This window comes from Sinohyriopsis cumingii, chromosome 18 (assembly GCF_028554795.1).
Source record: "Sinohyriopsis cumingii isolate HCF-2022 chromosome 18, ASM2855479v2, whole genome shotgun sequence".
NCBI classification, from domain to species: domain Eukaryota; kingdom Metazoa; phylum Mollusca; class Bivalvia; order Unionida; family Unionidae; genus Sinohyriopsis; species Sinohyriopsis cumingii.
Window position 1 is genome coordinate 2,924,878 of NC_142978.1, and position 13,603 is coordinate 2,938,480.

General features: G+C 41.7%; 1 protein-coding gene across 2 annotated transcripts in view; it reads left to right on the forward strand.

Moving 5' to 3' along the window:
• LOC149775973 (uncharacterized) overlaps window positions 1-13,603 on the forward strand; it is a 63,007-nt gene that overhangs the window by 11,555 nt on the left and 37,849 nt on the right. For both annotated transcript variants that reach the window (XM_089941465.1, XM_089941464.1), the window contains exon 2: window positions 524-589. In XM_089941465.1, the coding sequence (XP_089797591.1) occupies window positions 524-589 (66 nt within the window). The remainder of the gene's footprint in view (window positions 1-523; window positions 590-13,603) is intronic.

The following is a 13,603-nucleotide window of genomic DNA, read 5'->3' on the forward strand; positions in this document are numbered from 1 at the left end:
TTAACAACGTTGCAAAGAAGTTTACTGAATAATTGTTTTATCCCAAATTATATGAATTCTTCTTCCATATTCCTTCTAAAGGTCAAATATATCAGCGGTAACCATTATTCATCTTTTTTCTCAAAGGAATCCACCAAGAATCATGGTACTTTATCATTGACTGCATGCTGAAATGCATCACTTGCAGCCAATTAACAAAGGCATGTAAAGAATCTTTTGAGAACGTCACATACTACGTGGACAAGAGACGGTTAAGTGTTCTGATTCATTACATCTAAATGAAGTATATCGATGATTATATCATTAACAACTATTGTGTTGAATAGATTCGACTTCAGCAGTTAATTATATTATATAAAATCCATGCAAGTAATATTCATCAGCAATCGGGGGAATGTTGTTTGTTTTGGGGCTTTGTTGTTGTTGTTTGTTTACTGTTTCATTTGTAGGGGATTTGTGGAGTGGGGGATTGCCTTAATGATTTCTTATTAATTTATAATGACTTTTAATAAATATTTTGCAGTAATGTCTGTACACGGCGGGCAGCCTATTGGGAAAACAGACCGTATTGCATAGTCAGATATTGGTGGTAAGTTATCGTTCTTCTTATATCTTTGCCTGTTCACTATTATTCTGGAGATTATCAAAAGGTAAATCCGATCTTCCATTATAGCTTTGATTTTTAAAAGGTAAATCCGATCTTCCATTATAGCTCTGCTTTGCACCTACATTCAAATATGTGTATCAGTTTCGGGCGACGTGTCATGAATCGTAGATATTCACAGCAGACTAAAAGAATAACCTTTCTTCTTTACATTTATTTCATTGGCATAAAAGATATTTAAATTTTTCAATATCTAAATCCACGTTTATACGTAAAATAATCTGCACAAAGTTTAATGACACGTGTAGGTCTCGAGCTTCTAGGTGGGATATTAACCTGAATTAAAAACATAAAAGTGCCGGTATAATGCTTGTAAGATCGCTAGTTTAGGGGATTAGATACAACTAACAGTCACAAAAATGACAACATTTAGCTATATTAGTTTCTGTGCGACCATAGTTATGTCAGGAAATAATTAAAATATATACTTAAAACCTCTTCAAGCTGATGGAACGGGACACTTTTATCTATCGTGTTTACCAAACTCTTATTTAGTTATTTATTTATTTATATATATTTTTTATATAGGATGTTATGTGGTAGAAACAATTAATGAGTGCGCGTGTGTGTTTTCCAGTTGATATTTCAAGAGAACGAGAATAAATGTCACGTGAAGCAAATTAAGCATATTTATGAAGCATATGTTTTGAAGCTGTACTGTCGGTTATATTTCGGTCACAGAATAAATGTTTAGACATATTTAAATAACACTCGAGAAATTTGTAGCTTTGTCAATCAGGTAACATCTAAGTAAGACAACTTTTCAACAAACAGCTGTCACAATCTATTACTATGTGTTTTACATGTCACCTAGTTTATATGTTCTAAATTTTTTAAAGCTGTATAACTTGAGAAGATGATCGATGTTTGATTTGAACTTAAGCGGTTTTAAAGAAGAGTCGACACAAGTATATTTGGTAATATTACCACCCATATTTCCGTAACAAGGCAAATAACCTTTCCTATTCCTATGCCACACTAATACATATGGGAACTAGTTATACAACATTTTCATGTCTCTCATCTGTACGGCGACTTCATTCGCAACGAATTTCACAAGGAGAGTATTCAAACTATTTCTGCCTCAAATATGTATATCAGTTGTTAAGTGGGGCGATATAGCGACAATGGGAATTAACATTACAGAATCACCTGGGCCTGTATAGCGACAATATTTATAGCGACAATGGGAATTAGCATTACAAGACCCCCTTGGGCCTGTATAGCGACAAGACTTTGAAGTACCCCCTGGGCCACTATAGCGACAAGGGAAAGATAGCGTCTGACGTCACGGTAGCACTGGTAACACTGTTGCAAATAGGGGAGGTGACGTCACAGTACTGAGCAAAGAGCCGTGTGTACAGAGAGAACACAGACAAAACTTACATTATACTTATACAACATTTTTAAAAATAATTTAGGCAAGAAAGTTAATTTCTTTTCGAGGCAAATGAGGGGCCCTGAAAAGGGCCTTTGGCTGCTTCTGCTTTTATCTTCCTCTACTTTCTCCATTTCTTCATCCATCTCCTAAATTTTCCCAATATTTCTTTCTTCTTCGTTTCATTTTCTGGCATCCGATCAGGATGGCCAATAGCTCTGAATTTCTCCTGGACTTTGATCCAGTTATTATTCAGTCTTTCAAATCTTTCTTTTGTCTTTCTATTCTCTTCTTCTTTCCTATATTTTGCCCATCTTTCTTTAATGTTCTTAACTTCTTCTGTCAGCACTTTCCTAATAATTTCTTCTGCTTTCTTCAGCTTGTCCATTCCCCATTTTATAAAAGAACACTCTGTCCATCCTTGCATGTCTTCTCAGAAGCACCTCACTCTCATTACAATATCTAGGGCTTCTTTCAAGTTACCCACTTTCACATATTGTGGGTTAATGAAGCCTCTTATTCTCTTGACCTCATCCTCTATCATCTCTTTCACAAGATCCATGGCTAGTTTGAGGTTAGTTACTTGTCTTGTGACAAAATCTTTTGTAACTGCATGCATCCATTCCTTCTCAAGCCTTTCCACTGCATAATAGCCATACACTACCCAATACCAACTCTCTTTCAAGTTGTTGAACAAGTCTGATACTGCTGCCATCTTTTTCTTTCGCTTATTTTGTAAAATGGCGCCAATGACGGACGCTTTGAGTTCTATGTGTAAAGCACGGACGTGAATGAAAACATCCCCTACTTTTGTCTTCTCATATTATCTACTATCCACACAAATGTAATGAGACAAAGAAAAACAAACCCAAAATCTACTATCCACACATGGGAAGAAGCAAAATCAAACCCAAACTATACTATCCACACACGACGAGAAGCAGATACAAACCCCAAAATCTACTATCCACACACGGGAAGAATCAAAATCAAACCCAGACTATATTATCCACACACGCCGAGGAACAGAAACAAACCCCAAAATCTACTATCCACACACGGGAAGAAGCAAAATCAACCATAATCAACTATCCACACAAACGTACGTGATCACTTACAGACCCCAATAATCTACCATCCACACAAATGTACGTGAGCGCTTACAAACACACACACACATACACACACACATAATTACATCAGGAAAGGAGTGACTGTTTATAATTACACTACTCCACATTCACACATTGGCAAATTGAATAGTGTTACTTTTCTAGAGTTTTGGTCACGAATCAACAGGGATATGCAGACTGACCCAAAGGGCTTTTTTCTGGAACTCCAGATGCACCTGTCAGTGATGACACCTTCCAGGCCTGGCACCACAAGCACGTCTACTCCAATCATTCTCCCAATTTATATTTGTCCTTGGGAGTGCTGAGGAATGTTGACTCGCTTCACTATCCCAGTCTTCACCTTCAGGGATAGTGAAGACTTCCATCCTTCTCCTATTCTGTTCAACGGGGATGTTGTCTGACCTATATTTGTGGGGCGACATGTCTCTGTGCTGGTGTCTCTGTGCTGGTTGTGTCGGTGGTACTGGAAGTGTTTGTGGAGGCGTCATCGCCTCAGGTTTCACCTTACACTCAGGTCTCATCATAGGGTGATACCTGAACCCTCTCTTCTTTTCCTCCTTTTCTTTCTTCCTTCTCTGCTTCTCCTCCTCATTTAGCCTATCTTCTTCTACAATGGCCTCCGCTGCCAGCTCATTCAAGAGGCGCCTGACGTATTTCAGGTGCATCTGGAGTTCCATTAACTTAGCGATTCTGCTACTCATGTTTCGTTCTTCACGAATCAACAGGGATATGCAGACTGACGAGTGCTTCCTATAAATACTTTAAGCACGGACGCGAAGGAAAACATCCCCTGGCACTCAAATCTTCATCATTTGAATTATAGTGATTTTCGTTCATCTAGAATATGTATCACTGGTTTGTTCACGCACTGCGTGATTTTTAATTACTCTTGGGGGAAGGAAAGAGAGCCTCATCCCCCAGGCTTTTATGCACTCACAGAGTACTTATTAATTTAGCCTTAGATTGTGGGACTATTGAGTTCCTGACAATCTAACTGAATGGCTGTCACATGAGAGGGAATAGTACCACACAACTCATGTTACTGAAAGGTTCAATTGCATTGAAAAGTCCCAGGTGTCAACCCAAGCAGTATGTGACGCCCGCTGCGATTGGTCGGCAGCGATGACGTCACATTAAGACACCTGGTCGTGTGGCAGGTGGAAATCGTTCCACATACTGCCACGTGTACGTTGTCCGAGCATGGTGAAGGAGGAAAGGCACTCGGCAAGCCAGCCATGTACGTTGTGTACTTCCCAAAACGCTAGCCCGTACTTATTTCAAATTAAGTCCAGTTTTACTTCGTTTCCGTCCCTTGTCAAAGAATTTTCAATGAGTGATTGTCAGTAGAAGAAAAGTGAGTGTTTCTTTTAGGTCCGCGCGTTTTTGGTGATAATATGGATAATGTAAGATTTGAGTTGACTTGAATTATAGTGATTTTCGCTCCAATGGAGCATGTATCACTGGTTTATTCACGCACCGCGTGATTTTTAATTACTCCTGGGGGAAGGAAAGAGTGTAGGCACGTCTGTAGAATTGGGAGAGAACTCTGACCCCAAATCCCCATTGAGAAGGTCTTGGTTTAAAGGTGTCTAGAGATTTGTAGGCAACGTATTGTATGATTGTATGGCTCTTATGAACTGCCCTGCTTTGTTGACATCATACAATGCTTGATCTAGCCCCAGTTTGGTGTACTTATCAACGAGGGTGTCAGTGTCCACCTCCTCCTCCTCAGCTGCCTCCATTTCCTATTCTGGTTCTGATAATAATTCTTCAGTTGAGGTAGATAGTTCCAAATCCGCTGCTACGGTGTCAGTCCCTGTTATTGTTGGTGTGGTTATTCTTTCAGCTGGGATCGCCTGTAATATGGGAATGAGAGAAGAACGTAGCTACTCCGATAATTGAGTCTGAGTTTGCCATACCGCTTCTGTAACATAGTTGACCCTTTGTTCTGCCACCACTCTTTCCGGGGTGCGTTCTTTGTTAAGTATAGGCGGCTGTTGGCTAGATGTTATTTGTGGTTTCGAGGTGGGTGGGGTGCTAACTGGCTGTGTCTGCATTTCTTGCTCCCGCTGCTGTCGCATATATTTCTTAACTCCACGCCGAGTTATGGGCCTAATTCTTTTAATTTCTTTATCCTCGCATATTAGATAGAGCGTGACTCTGTTTGCCCGTGCTCTTAAGCTCCAGCCTGAGGCTATCGTTAGACCTAAGCCTTGAATAGCGCTCAACGCCTGTGCAGGGATTAATACTTCCGTCGCTAGCTCCATTGTGTTGCTCCTTCTATGTTAGCTGCAGACTAAATGTGGAATGACAGATCATCAGACTGCAGACTGTTCCGCTTTTATGGTAAAAGCACGGACGCGAAGGAAAACATATCTACACGGTTTCGAGTCTGAACGCTAAAATAGTGTAATGTGAGGGATAGAGAGAAGTCAAATAGCATGGTTCATGATACCCACGGCAAAACCAGCGACACACGTATTTTTTTTCTAAACACAAAATCTTTATTCAAACAACTCACAACTAACAATTAACAATCTTTTTAAAATTAACCATTCAATTTAACAATAAACAATTTTTCAACTAACTAACTATTTTAGACAAGGTTGACATTGCTGTGAATGAAATTGTGATTTCCACTATTGGAAGTCATTGGGCCATTGATGTACACTACGTTTCCTAGCTAAAGACAAAATATAACCATAATGGTCACAAAACCATAGATCTACTTTCTCATCGTTTCTAGAAGAATGACCATCAAAATAAGTCACTAAATGTTCTAAAGAATATCGCAGACTGCGTTGATGTAGAAAATACACACAATATTGTCCACACACCAATGAATCTGTGCCTTGTAATTTCACATTATTTCTTTTCATAAAGTCAATGATATCATCTCCCAAAGGGGCAATCCACATCAATCGAAATATTCCGCACATCCTTCTTGAGGAAAGTAGACGACTATCCAGTGGGTTCCTCGTCTTTGTCTTGGGGTTCTACTTTCATGGTCTCCTCATATTCCATGTCCAAAGATTATCCACTATGTAAAGAGGGATAACAGTATGGCTTCTAATAGTCTAGAATGACTTCTCTCAAACTGTTGATTTATATCATATTGTCGAATTCTGCATACAGGATGACGTTCACAAGGTTCGGGTACACAAGGTCTTGCCATCGCGACTGAATTCAACCTTGGACACGTCGTAGTGATACAAGTGGAAAGGACTTTGTTCGCGGACTCCATTGAAGGCTGCATTGCGCACGATACCAAGGATCAAACGTTTGGGTAACTGACCTTGGAACAGATGATCTTCGATCATAGAGTACTGTTTGATGGGAATGGTGAAGGTTTTCACTTCCACATGTCGTATATGATATTTTTGGCGTCGTTCTGCTCAAAGTGTGACTGATGTCGTTTCCCACTTTAGGTAACACTTCCACGCCTCGCACGTATCATTTTGGCTTCATCGATTTTGGTTTTGTAAGCGTCATCAGTTGCATCCATTAAATGGAAAGCGGTACTGCTGAGATTCAGTCTCAGGCCGACATCCACACCAATCAGCAAATACTTTTCTTGTAACCACATGTCCAAATGCAAATGATCCATCAGTTCTAAACTCTTGTTGTCAATGAAATTTTTCGTCGTGCTATAAATCCCTTATTGTGGTCTTTTTTTATATCCACTTCGATGTTGTTAAATTGACGTGGTGTGTCAGGTTTCCATGCCACCCAAGCATCCAGATGAATTTTTCTTGGTTTTATTTGCATACGTCAAGAGATTCTCCAGGTAGGCTCGATAAGGGTAAGTATCCATGCAACTGCTGACCAGTTTGTTATTCAAGTAAAAGTCCACTGAGCTGAACAAGGAATGCATAAAATTGTTGATGGGAGCTACTGCTTCAGTGTCTATAGCATTTCCAGTCGGATCTTCAACTTTGACTTTCAAGTACAAGTAACTGCTATTCAGGCTGACCTTTGATTTCAAACTCGAGCGGAGTTGATCCTGAGTCCTTGACAGAGGAAACTGGGTGAAATTCGATCCATTGGGATTCTTGCATGGTAATCATGGTGGGTGGCATGGCAGACAGGTCTAGTTCCGACTTGGAACAGGCGCAAGACTATCGGTGCATCATTTTTTCTGTCTTTCTATAGCCTTAAAAGTGTGAAGTCTTGTGAAGGGGTGTTTTCTTCGTCGTCTCTTTCTGCCATGTCCTTGCTGTGTCGTCAGGGAAGCCGGAATGCCTGATTCGGTAGCGTTCAGGGCATTTATAGGTGTTTCTCTTCTGCCCAAAATGTCTTTGCCCGTTTTCAGCAAGACATTTTTGCCTGCTCTCAAGAATGCTTCTTTAGGGTTGGTTGTCGATGATGATAATTTGGAGACATTCTTTGCCTTGCGTCAATGCGGCATCTTTCAAGGCATGCAGTCCTCGTGTCACCATCGGTTTCAACACAGGAGCCACCGAACGAAAATCTGATTTCAATATATCTCTTAAACCGTGTCCTCGCTGTCTAGCGAGGCCTCGGTACACTGGATACATGATTTACGAGTCGTTAGAGAACCGTTTTCGACAATGGAGTTTCACCGTGACTTTCCCTTTGGTGAATGGAACATTTTGTCCCAGATCTCCTTTTATAGCAATGTTGACAGTGTTAAAATAAGACTTGCTGAGGGGTAAATAGTGAGGATGTACAGATTCGCGGTGTACGTGATAAGTGTTTCCACCTTCCTCGTCAGCGACCGTGGCAGAATCCACTTTGAAAGGAATGACACGCAGTAACGGTACGGAGGTGTGTCCCACCACGTTGTACTCCACCACATCGGAGCACACAAAAATCAAATTTAGTCCTTGGTTCAGTTTTACTGAGGAACGAAAAAACTTGGCAAGAACATCCTTGTCGGAAATGACTGGTAATTCGTTTTTCTTGATCATTGTCATCCTCGTCTCCATGTCCCCGCTCAAACAATTCAGGACAAAATAAAATGGACAACACTTTGTTCCCCTCAGGAAATTCATCAGGAAGCGACGAGCTACTTTATGTTACTCAAGGGTGACACTTTTTCTGACACTCTCTAGAGCTTTAAGAAACACAACATTAAACCTGGAAGCAATGGTGGTCACCAAATGTTGACCACTAATATAATAGCTTGGAGGAATGATTAAGTGATAGGTCGACTTTTGAGTTTCTAAGTTATGTGTTTTCTTATCATATTTTCCATGGGTATTCAAGTACTGTTGCATTTGCTCGTAATGAATTCCGACTGAAAATTATTTTTTATTTGAAAGGACATTGAGAACTTGGGTCGGGTGAATGATTTCCATCAAAGCCACTTCCCAATGGGCTTCGCGATCTAATTGGATGGCCTGAGGTAATTTGGCCGTGTAACAGCACAAGGTGTTGTTGGGAAACACCTCCATGGAACTGTCGCTGTGTAAGGTTAAGTAAAATTGATTATAGTGGCTCATAATTCCAGAGTTCAGTGGCTGTCCGAGGAGTTGCTGGAAGTCAGAGGAGTGTCTCCGCCCAAGATAGGGTTATTGTTGTTGTTGGAGTGGTGACTGGCACTGGACACAAGATGTCCATTGTTCCCGTTCGAGGAGAATTTCAGGGATGGATTGTGAAGAAGGTAACCGATGCAACTGCTCAATCAAATATTCCACAATTGTTTGTCTACTTGTTGCAAACTCAAATTGGCGATGGCTGCACCGATGACACAATATACCACAAAGATTTGACAGAAAAAGACGATTTGTGTTTTAGGCACATGTTCTCCACACAACACTCACAAGGGTTGTTTCTGTAAATCTTGCAGAGAAGAACTGGGTGAAGGAGTAGTCGCTGCAGTGGTAGCGGTAGCTGAGGCTGTATGAAAGGGCATAATGGTCACTTCTTATTATAGACGATGACTTGCGAAGCGTCGATCCAAGAATCAAAACTGGACGGATATCCTTTCCAAAGCAATTAGACTTCTTTGACACGTAGTTTGCTCACTTTAAGGGTTCTGCGTTTGAGAATGCTTAAGATGTCGTACACGTTGTCTTCTTTTTGGTGACACGTTGTTACTCAGGCAATTAAAACGTTCCTTTTAACACTTCTCCGTTCATGTCTTCCAATTTATAGACAGCAGGATGACGGCCATCTACTCGTCTAGTGACAAGAAACAATTCGTTGGTCCATTTAGGTAAGTAACCTTTGTCGAAAGTGCGTATGGTTTTGTCAATGCGCACCCAATCTCCTACGGTCAACACTTCACCTTTCTTGAGGACAGTCACCGTCGGGGACGTACCAAATAGACGATCAGAATCCAGCACTTCGTTGTCGGGAGTCACATCTTGCGGGCATGTCCAATGCTTCGATGGTAAGATTGTTTGTACGCTTGTACCAGGTGCGATAAGATGTCAATGTACTTGAGAGTGTGGTGATGCGTAAAATATTTCCACATGCATTCTTTCAAGGTACGCTGAAAACGTTCCACGATGAAGCCTTAGTATCAGGATTCTCGGTGGTAAACCAAAGAATTTCACGTTTCTTTAATTCTTTTTGGAAAGCTTGGTTCAGAAATTCGGTGCCTTTATCCGTTTGCCATCGAAGAGGGTGACAACCGCTTTGTTTAAACACCAGTTGCAGGGCTCGCACTAACTCGCTGTTCGATTTGGAAGTCAATGGCACGACCCAGGCAAATTTGGAAAAGACATCGATGACACAAAACAAATATTTATAGCCGTGATTGTAGGTGGCCAAATGAGAGACATCGGCTAAATCGGCTTGCCATTGATGATCGATGCCTTCCACTTGGGTGCGACGTCTGGAAAACTTGCGTCGAATGGGTTCGTGTAAAGTGAAGGTAGCTTGTTCTTGTAACCATCGTTGCACTTCAGGTAAACGGAGACGTTTCAATTGAGTTTTGGCAGCACGATACAATTTCTGAACTCCTCCGTAACCTGAAGGATGGGATGGATCGTAGTAAATGCTGGCTAACACCTTCTCCATTTCTTTTGTTTGTTAATAAGTCACCAATTCTTTGCTGATGCTACTCTTTTTCTTGTGTGGTATTTTCTTGGTTTGCAATGCTCTGCGTGTCCGGCCAGCGATAGGTGTCTGAACAGGGCTCATGGGTTCTTGTTTCGCATCTATCTTTACCTTCTTTTTCTCTCCTGATGAAGAAGGGGTGGCCAACATCTTTTTAATCCATCCAATTTTGGATGTAGGTTGTTTTGTTAACTTGCGTACTTTTTCTGGCGGAGTTTGAAACCCTTATTTTTCTTCTTCTCCTTTTTCTGTCTTGGTCACTGGCAGTAGTAGTGGTGGTGATGGTGGTGGACTTTTCATCAAGGTCTTAAATTATTTCAGAGTGGGAAGAGTTGTTTCGTCTAAAGGTTTCTGGTGAAAGAGTTGCAGTCGTTGCAAGAGTTGACCGTACTTTTGCGATTTCTCTGTTTCGGACAAATCGGTGCGATCCATCAACGACTGCAATTCGTGTTGTAACTGGGACATCTCTGTCAAATTGGGATTGGGAGGCAAATGCGGGGTTCGTTGTTCTTGCCAACGATGGAATTCCATCCATCGTTTGTAAGGCACTAAAGCTAGTTTTCGGTTTTCGTCCTTCCATTCGATTTCAAGGGTCACGTCTGAGATCTTGGCACTCCAGAGTGTCTTTTTATCTTGCTCCCACGAGTCCTCCTAACATGGTTCCCAAGACTCCGTTCTGCAAAGGTTATAACAATAGAGGCAAAATTCCTCCACGTTGGACCAACATCTTCTTTTGACGAATGGGGATTTTCTTTTGAACCATTTGGCGAAGAACGTGACGATGTTTGCCTAAGCATTGTTTCTGGTGTTTCGACAAAGGGATCGTGCCTTTCAAGACGTTCAAACAACATTCGCACACGGTATCGATGACATCTTTGGAGGCTGATTGAATGAGTTTTGTTCGCATGGGTGGAGAAGCTTTGGACAGGACAGACAACATTGCCCAATGTTTAACTAAACGAGGAGGCAGTCCTTTCCTTTGGGTTTAGAAGATGGATGTTTTCTGGGGGTTAACATATTTGGGTCGTCAGGAGCACAAAAACACTGATACCCATGCTTTGCCTCAGGTCATTTTTATGCTCGAACGCGTAGCCACTGATTGTCTTTACGTCGTATCAACTTGATTACAGGCATCAAAGGGGTTTGCAACGGACTAAATCGAGCCAGTACGTGCTTGGACAAATCCAGAAACTCTGTAACATGCCCGATCTCTCTTGGACTTTGATTTTGGGAGCAGGTACATTGTGAGCAGCCGATACTGCAGCTAAAGAGGAGGAGGGTGTCACCACTGGAGGAGAAGTTCTTGGAGACACGGGCTTCCATGGCGTCATCAACAGAGAAATGGATGAGCCTGAGGCTACCGGAGACGCGGTCACCGTAGCAGGTCGTGGTTTGCGAATGTAAGGTTGCGTCCTGGCCTAAGTGCCTCTCTTGCGACTAGAAGCTGTTTTCTGTGGGCTTTTCTTTTCTGGGAACTTCTGTTTCTTTTTCTGGGGGCTTTTCTTTTTCTGGGGTTGTCACCTGGTCCTGACACCGTTGCTCTTTTTCTTCTTGGGGCTTCGTTTGGCTTTTTTCTTGGGGAGAACTTTGGGAGCATTAGGATCCCATTTTAAGAGGGACCGAATGATGACACCTCCTAGACTACGGCTCCCTCCAGGTTTCAAAATGATTTACTTTTTGGTTTGAGTGTCCATGTGGGGATCAGCCAGTTAGGTCAAAGCTGAATGATACATTGCAATAATTGATGTGCTGTCACCGTAAACCATCGTAAGACTTCTTAGAGACTGGCTTCTAAGACACGAGCACGTATTTGTGGATTTTTCTCGCGACTGATGCCATACAAGGCTCGAATCAATTTGACGGAAAGATGAGACTGAAGGGACGTCATGTTGACAATGTGTGAGACAGACGAAAAGTGTCCGAGGTTTTGATAGATTTTTGGGGAGTTAAGTCGACGACGGAGACACGTACAGGACAGACCCTCCGTCTTGACACCAGTGGTGAAACAAATGGGTACGAAATCGCAAATAATCGGGGGTAGTGGGTTTCAAATCGATGAGTAAATATGCCTGTGGAGTTTGAGTGGCATCGTCGTACGCCTGAGTTAGCCAAGGTGTTCCTAACTGTTTGGCTTAGACTTGCACTTGCGATTTATCTCGAGGGATTTTAAACAAGACCACGTAATGAGCACTGAGACTGATGGTGCGATGTGCTTTACCTTGTTGAAACAAATTTTGAGTGATGTAAATGACACTGGCATTACGATGATGCCCTTTGCGCGTAAACCACAGTTTAATTTCTTCTTCGTCTTCTCCTAACATGTCGTCGAAAATTGCCAAATGGTTTGACGGGGGTCAGACACGATTCCGTCGTCTTCGTTATGAATGCCTTCCACAAACACGATGGAATCGCCTTGACTTTCTCGCAGGAGACTGTACGCCAATCGCCACTCTTTGTAACACCACACTATTCGTTGAGGTGGACGATCGATCAGATGATGTTTATTTTCGATCAAACGTTTGACAAATTCGGTTTTGTCTGAACCGCTAGGTCCAGTAATCAGCATGTTAAAGGGATCGCGAAGATACAAAGCGTCCCAACTGGCACGATCTAAGTGTTCATCGATAACTATGAAAGTAGATGAAGAGGGAGCATATGCAGCAGAGGAAGCCATAGCGCCAGGAATGTCACTTGTGACACGAAAACAGACAAGACAAGAGTTTTTATACTTTTTCAGGACACGTTTATTGATGTTTTAAAAAATAAACACGAAAGACTAAAATAAATAAAAGCCAAAGGGTTAAGTAGAACGATAAAATGCACATTAAAACGATCAAAGTGGAACAGAAACAAGTCTCTGTACAACATGTTTTGGGTAACCAAGATGTTCTAGGGATAGGGTGTAATGTTCTTAGAGGTTCTACAGAGGGTAATGGCACACAAGTGTCCTCGCGAAAGGGTCTTTCAGGAATGTCCATGACGGGTGCTTCTGGTACTTTCAGTAACAGTGGGTTGAAAAGTGACTTTTTTCCTTGGATGTTGAAAGGAAGGATGATAACTCTCGATCATACTGGGCCACTTCTTGTGTCCAAGCCTCAAAACCCCATTTTTTCCAGTCACGTACATTTGTCAAATGGGGGTGTATGTCACAAGCTACATACACATCGGCATACACCTCTTCGGTACCTAAAAGTTGACGAATCATTTTTTCCCGTAGAGATCGAGAAGTATCCAGATGAAAACGCAAGGCTTTGAGCAAAATGAGTCTCTTTTGACCATTTAAAGTCATTTGGGTGGTAAGTACTGTTCGTAAAGAGTTCACAAGGAATTGGCTGGTAAACGAAATCCCAGAAAACAAGTCATTAAGACACACACCACACGTCGACCCAAATTCAACGG